The 8094-nt window shown below is 31.7% G+C and overlaps 1 protein-coding gene across 2 annotated transcripts in view; it reads left to right on the forward strand.

Moving 5' to 3' along the window:
* The window catches only part of LOC127870372 (neuronal acetylcholine receptor subunit beta-2-like), a 2577-nt gene extending 1551 nt beyond the window's left edge, over positions 1-1026 (forward strand). For both annotated transcript variants that reach the window (XM_052412994.1, XM_052412993.1), the window contains one exon: positions 1-1026. This exon is cut by the window's left edge and continues 350 nt beyond it. In XM_052412994.1, coding sequence (XP_052268954.1) covers positions 1-239 — 239 coding nt within the window. In that variant the 3' untranslated portion in view covers positions 240-1026.
* The last annotated feature ends 7068 nt before the right edge of the window (positions 1027-8094 follow it).

The following is an 8094-nucleotide window of genomic DNA, read 5'->3' on the forward strand; positions in this document are numbered from 1 at the left end:
ACAAAGGCTTCCTATTTGTCCATAAGATTGCCAAAGTACTAAGATGCAAGACATGCAAAAGAATACAATCGGTGTTGCCTCATGATAACACGGAAGAAAACAAATCTGAAGCAATCGTGTTTGAAGAAGTCAACTGGATTGATATCGTGGCTTCAATGGATGTTCTGCTGTTTATATTCTTTATGACATTGACTATATTGGGTGCGTTTGTTATTTTTGCAAAAGCCGCAGGTCACTGAGCACAAAAGTCATGTAGTCTGGATTTTATTTGAATATCCTTTTAAAGGCCCTTTGACATGAATGTAAATCGTCCCCTGTTTAGTAATTTTCATTTATCTCGAATAGAAATGTTATATTATACTTTACTCATTGTAATACACGCATGTAATATATGTACACGAAGATGATTTTGTGAACTATTTTAAACAACAAACTTCAATGTAGCAAACAATAATGCTTACGCTTTAAATTATTTGCATAATAGTAATTCCTTTCTTACATTTGTGTAGTAAAGCTAGAGTCATTTTCTATTTTACTATGCTCATTTCTTTTTTTGCCATTGCCTTTCATTAAATAGATACTGTAAGATGTGTTGCATTATATTAATTTAACTGAATTTCTCATTTTTAATGTATACGTGTATAGTTTTGTTGTGTTCTATTTTGTACTTTACATGCATCTGTTTGCAAAACTGTATACACATGTTTTAGAAACACAATCTTGAAACAAATATATGTTCTCGGGCTTTTGTTGAAATCTGTTTGCTAAAAACGCGCGAAAGAAAAACATAACAAAATCGTTTCATATATCTTGCATCAAGTTATACGGATCAACTGGTTGATTGACTACCGTAAGATAAGCAATGTGTTGTAACATGCATTGTGTTGAATGCATATAAAAATTGCAAACAATAAAAAAACGAGCGAGGTTCAATACTTTTGAATCCTGAAATTGAACTCGTTTTGCGTTTGAAGTTTATGGACTAATGTATGTGTACGTTTGCTTTTGTGTAACGCATCTGTTAACTTCAATGTACCTAAATGGAATTCACTATCATATTGATATCAACAACTAAAATAAATTAAACTATCTAATATGTATTAGTTGAATCTGTGGGGTATTGACCATTTGAGTAAAACATATACATGTTCTGGTTTAAATTTAATTCTATCTATAAAACATCAATACATTTTTGTGTATTCCAGTTTATATTGTGCCCTATATGCATGATTTTTTTTCAAAAATTTAAAATGTCAGCATCACAGCATTACAATATAATTTTGAATACAACACTATGCAATTGTTTAATCTTGATGAAAGCTCTTCAACACCACTTCTAATGCATGTGTTTGTACGTTTTATTTATGATACCATTCAGATATACAAAAGTGCAATAAAATAAATGTCTAATCTTGTTAAAAAGACACAATTGAAGATGCAATTATCAAAATGCAATTCATCGTCATACCAAATATATCTGTGTTAGAACAAAATTTTGAAAAATATATTCATATGATGCATTTAATTTTTCGAATAATCTCATAATTAATACAATCTGAGAACTGAGACTATGTACAAAGAACTAAGGCATACAAATGAACTTTACATTGTATACACATACACGCAAGTGCCAATTTTTGTTAATATATGCAGAAGAACAATCATGCCGCAAACACTGATATTTATATATCATATATATTTATATAACCAACGACATATTGTGCATGGTATTGGTCAATACACATGAAGGGTATGCAATCCTTGGCTTATTGTGATTTTTAAAATGAAGAAAAGCTTCTTAAACATGTCGTATGTATTCATAAATCCTGAACAGCAGTCATTGCAAGTCTAGTAAATTACATTTCGCAAACGAACACTTTGTTGTTTAAATTGAGATTAATCTTAACATATCTCGACAAACGGCGTTGATTGCATTAATATGGTTTTAATTAATATGACACACTCAAATGGTATTTAGTATACAATGGAGGCGATTATATAGGTCCTTTAATGATTTATAGTCCGCAGTTTAATGTCGGTGTGTATGAACTTAAATCGAGGAACTAGCGACAAAGGAGTAGGGAACTCTCCGGATATAACTTAAACCTACGCTGTCGTTATCTCCCATATCGGGTAAAGGTTTACTCCTGTATGTAAAGTTTAGCAAGATTCTAAACTATTGAGAACATTACTCACATAATTAAACTACAAAAATAACCAAATATTTTGGAAAAAAAACAAAGAACTATTAGTCCTTTCTATGAAAAAAAAACATATAATGCATAACAATATTTTACTTTCCACTTTTCATAACGAGTGAATATGCGTAGAGGTAAAGGCATCTTTTTAAAATCCTACAATACATAGCGATGTTTTAATACATATACAACAGTAATGGACATGTTTAAACATTAAATGAAATATATTAAGCATTTTTTCTTACAATTGACATTTTTTTTATATCAATACATAAATTGTGCTTTATTTACTTCATTCAAGCAACACAATTAAAAGAAAATTATAAAAACCCTTTCAAAAATGGAAAGATGCTTCATACAACCAGGCAGTGAATGTCATTTTACCCCCGGAATGCCGATCAAAATGAAATAAAAATGGGCACTTTAATTAGTAGAGAGGAATGGAAAACATCTTTTATTTTTCATTTTTAAAGCAATACTGAGTGAATTTTATAATAGTTCGAATACATTGTATCAAATTATACACCAAATTACATTTACACATTATTTACTTTCCAAAAGACAATTTTCGGAATTGCCTAAATTTTCCTGTTTTAAATAGTGAGAAATGACATTTCAAGTAATTTTTATCAAAATAGCGATGGGGTGATTAATATGTTCATTTGAACAAAACTGTACAAAAACAAGTGATAAATTTCTTATTTAGTGCACTCTATTGATGACACAAAAATAAGCATAATCAATAAATATGATCATCAACGGACTTCTACGCTTTCAGCACACCATATTGGTGATTTTGAATCCAAATGACAAAATACGACAACTTACTACTAGATTGAGATTTTAGTTAAAACAAGGCTTTAAATAACGACATACAACTCTGATATGTTGTCTTTATCATTATATATTTAAATCTTAAAAACCAATTACTATATTTGAACCTTTCCTATACGTACATGTATGAGCAATCGCATTTGCTTTATTTTAGATAAGTACATGTATATATATCCAACACTACATTGTTTTTCTTGTTTACAAGTATTCATTAATTAAATTGTTCTACTGTGCATGTTTGCATTTGTATTGGCATCAATTAATCCAATTAAAAACCATACAAAACTACCCTATACAAAGTATTCAAATAAGTGTTGGGCACTTAGATTAATGTTAATTAATTTATTATTAAACTGTTTAGTCGGATATGTTATTGAGGTGTAGAACTTTCTGCTCAGCCTGACTAAAATAAGTACATTTGGTTGTATTTTGCTACACATTTTCAATATCATCTTACGCTTGCATTTAAGTTATATGTACTATTTATAATTGGAATCAGGCATTGATGCTCAAATGTGATTTACTCTTTCACGATGCTTGAGGTTTGTAAGTATATCGCAGAATTTTCTCTATAATGTAACAGCACGTGGTAATGTTTTAATATGTTTTGCAACATTTCCTATCCTTTTATTACCAGTTTTTAATAGTGTTTTTTTATGTTCTGGATTCTTAGTTAAGCCTTACTAACAAGAGCAAAATCGACATTATTTACATTTTACGTAAAAGCATTTGTTCAAACGACAACACGCCAGTGAATGCTATCTTAATATTGCTTTTGGTTATCGCAAGTATTTTCTAATTTCAATTCATCTTAGCAAAATATCGTCAAAATATTGCTTTAATGCATATTGATTCGAAAATTTGTATATATAGAATAACAGATTACTGCCTTATCTCTTTGTAATATATCAGTCACGGCTTATAATAATATAACGGCGAGGCTTATGTTATTCGTGCCGACCCTGATGTATTACAAAAATATTAGGCAGTAACCAGTTTTTCTGTTTATCATACCTCTACGTTCCCGATTTTAAATGACTTTTGAAAAAAATGCTAAAAAGCTGCATTTTAAGCGGGAAAGAATATGATTTTTTTCGTTTGACGTGTTAATAATTACGTCATGGGCACTTGCGCTTAATAATTGTTAAACATGTTTTTGTTGTTTGTGTTGCATGTTGTGTTTAAAATATATTACATCTTTGTATCAAATTGTTTGTTTTGTTGAATCGGATTCGATTTTACTAAAATAATTACTTAATAATTGATTCCGAGTAATATGACCTATCTCCTATCATCGACTGATATAAGAACTTCCTGTTGAACTGATATAAAAAATATGGCATGCAACGTTATATCAGGCAGATATCAATGCAGCGGTACGATACATTGAATATCAGATACGTGTTTAGCCTTATAACCTATCACATGTTGCTTTCATATACTTGCATGGCTGGTCTTTACTTAACAAACGTGTATAGTAATCTCCAGAAATTGATGATGGTCATCTTTTAAACATCTTTGTTTCTATCTCGATATTTTAAAATCCAGTTCTCGTTTCAGCTCACGCAGAATTTCAACGCACTCTTTCCAATCCAGCTTCATTGACACTTTGAATACATAGACAAGCTTAGGGTTTAAAACTATAATTTTTGCCTATACAGGAGCGTTATATTTGTGAGTCTACACTATTTTGCTTATGCATGAAACCCAACTCAAAATAGCACTATAACTGTGTATACCTCATATATTTTCTGTTCTCCTGAACTTTCTCCAAATTTCAAAGTAATAAACGTTGTTAAATTGTTGATGATATTATGCGTTATCGTTTGACGGTAAATGTATTTCTAATCTCGATCGTGTAAGCTTCGAATCCCAGCATAGGAAAAAAGTGGTATGTTTACTTATGTTGTTGAGATAAACCGAATTGTTCGTTTGTTTTGCAGTTTTGATATGAAATAAAAATCTATTTTCATACAGACATCTTTGAAACTTACACGGGATTATTAATATATTTATACACAGAAATAATTTGCCAAAGTTTATTTAAACGAATATTATTGTTAATAAAGGACAATAAAAAACATGTTAAGGCAAGTATAACCTCAATAAAACTTCATCTTAATTGAAACTTCAATATACTTAATATTCAATAATTACTTTTGATGAACAGAAGTATCAGAAGCAATCAGATACATATTTGTGTGGTAAAATGTCCATTATCGCTCTCGCTCGTTTGACTCGACCGAACGGGTTCAATGGAAAACTTTTGAGTGTATATATATATTGACGGCAAGGTATCAGAACCAGTGCTGCTGACCTTCAGCGTACCCCAGGGATCTGTGTTAGGCCCAAAATTTTATACTATGTATACTAAACCTGTTGGGGAAATTTGCAAAAAAACATGGACTCGGACATTACTTCTACGCTGATAACTCGCAGCTCTACCTTTCCTTTGAACCCACCAATGGAGCAGCCCAAGACGAAACACTAAATCGAGTTGAAAAGTGCCTCCGCGATATCATCTCGTGGATGAATACAATTATGCTCAAACTTTACGCCGACAAAACCGATGTCATATTATTTTCAAGTCAAAACAACGCCAAGTACGTAGATGGGTTAACTATTAAAGTAGGGGACTCGACAATTAAACCATCGCAATACGTACGAAATCTCGGTGCTTGGTTTGATTCAAGAATTAACATGGAACACCATATTAATGCTATAAGTAGATCATGTTTCGGTCAGATTAGGCAAATAGGTCACATCAGGCAATATCTTACACCAAATGCCACAAAATCTTTGGTCAATTCACTTGTCACGTCTCGGCTAGACTATTGCAATGCACTGCTGTATGGAACACAAACATCAGCTATCAAGAAACTACAAAATGTTCAAAACACTGCGGCGCGTGTTATCACAAGAACATCCCGCTATAGTCACATAACACCGATCCTAAAAGAATTACACTGGCTCCCAGTAGAAAAAAAGAATCCACTTCAAAATACTTACCAATGCGCTCAAAGCCTTAAATGGACAATCGCCTGTATATCTGAAAAACCTACTTGAAGTCTACGAACCAAGGCGAAACTTAAGATCAAAGAACGAAGCGACTTCATTAGTGATTCCAACGAAGATTAAATCCGTATCTTACGGAGAGCATAGTTTTATGTACGCTGCTCCCAAACTCTGGAACTCACTTCCATCAAACATTCGAGGTTCTTCAACACTGAATTCATTCAAAAATTCACTGAAAACTCACCTCTTCCTCCAATCTTATGCAATATAAGCAGTGGTTTATTCAATGCATTACTAGTATATAAAATCTCAATCATCAATCGAAACAGTACTTTAAAAAAAGATTATTAACATTGTCTATAGTAAAAGTATAAGGGGGAAAATAAATGTGCAAACGGCCACGCTTGAAACACGTTTGCGAACGACCCCACTTAGAATACAAATTTATGCGAACGACCACACTTTACTCATTTTTTAGTACCTTTGTATGCTTTAGTATAATTTAGTATATAATCATAGAATATCCATACGTATAACGATATATTTTTCATTATAGACCATTAATATTCCGTACGAGAATATAATAGTATTATAACTGTAAATGTTTATTCACCAGACAGGTCCGTACGGATCGCATAAATATCATCTGCTGGAGAAGTCCAAGGATTTACCATCAGAGTGTGACCAGAACTGTGCGGCATGCGTATCTAGATCTAGAGCAGTCGTTACTGATATTACGATCAAGTAAGTTAGTTGGACTAACTGTAGGCTTTGAAAAAAAAACTTCGTTTTGTTTATCCCGCTAGTAAATATATGCTCAATTCCGATCTTTATGACAAAATAAATATCAAATGGAAACCACGTGGATTTTTAACTTCGAAATAGACTAGCAATGTTTAAACTTTGGAAAAATATTTTTCAGTTACAAATACTTAAATACCAACCGTATAAATGTGTTTCTATATATTTTATCATCATATTTGCGCGAACTGATGTTTAAAATAATAAAGCTCAATATGGTATGTTATCTTACAGGGACCATTTCTTCGATCATCGAAAAGGGAGAAAGGCGGGACCGTTGACACTGCGGGGAATCACGTAATCAATAAAGTACATCGTACGCACAAAATGGCGAAACAAGCTCTCGCTAAATGACAAAAATCAAGGTATTCTCATATTTTATAATATCAAAATAAATGATAACTATGCGCAGAGAACCCGCTTAGTCGCCTTATGTACTCTGGTAATTGTCGTTTTTCTAAGATTTCTGTAGTTTTCTCAAACATTCAGGAACAATAAACGATGAAAATGTACATCGTCTGAACATACTTTATTTTGACGTGTTTACTATTCAAGACGACAAACAACGAAATAAATACAACATTTTTTGCTTGATAACATGCTTAGAATATTTCGTACAAGGTATTGCACGTTGTTAAAGCTTTTTGAGATCTGTGGCGAGGAATTTGGAAAAAAAGTACATCGTCTGAACGTTTTTTGTTTGCGTACATCGTCTGAACGGTTTTGAGTACATCATCTGAACTGCTTCTATTTTTACTTTTAATGCGATGTTTATCATAATAAAATTGTAATAACATCTGTGATCAGCCAAGCGATTTTTCGTCCAAATGACGTTCCGTTCTATGATCAGAAAACACAAAATCCTGTGTTATTTTACATGTTTACATAGTGTTTAATTTTATTAAATTAAAGTTATTAAATTAAATACAAGTCACGCTCGAAAAAGGTTGTATATAAAGGCATGACAATAAGGTAACACGAGTTATGTCATTTGGACGAAAGATCCTTGACTTTTCACATATTTATATTTAAAAAGACCAAATGTAGTTTGCAGTAAAACTAAACTGAACTTAATTTTCTTTTTACATACTTGGCACATGTGAGTGTTATTAAAAATAAAATGCTAGGCTCGAAACAGTGGCAACTCTAAGCTTGCGGTGATTTTTGTCAAGATTCAATAATAATCGATATATAATTATTTTTGTGAAGATAAAATATTGATGTCATCAAATACGTTGATATAGTT

Source organism: Dreissena polymorpha, chromosome 2 (assembly GCF_020536995.1).
Source record: "Dreissena polymorpha isolate Duluth1 chromosome 2, UMN_Dpol_1.0, whole genome shotgun sequence".
In the NCBI taxonomy this organism is placed as follows: Eukaryota; Metazoa; Mollusca; class Bivalvia; order Myida; family Dreissenidae; genus Dreissena; species Dreissena polymorpha.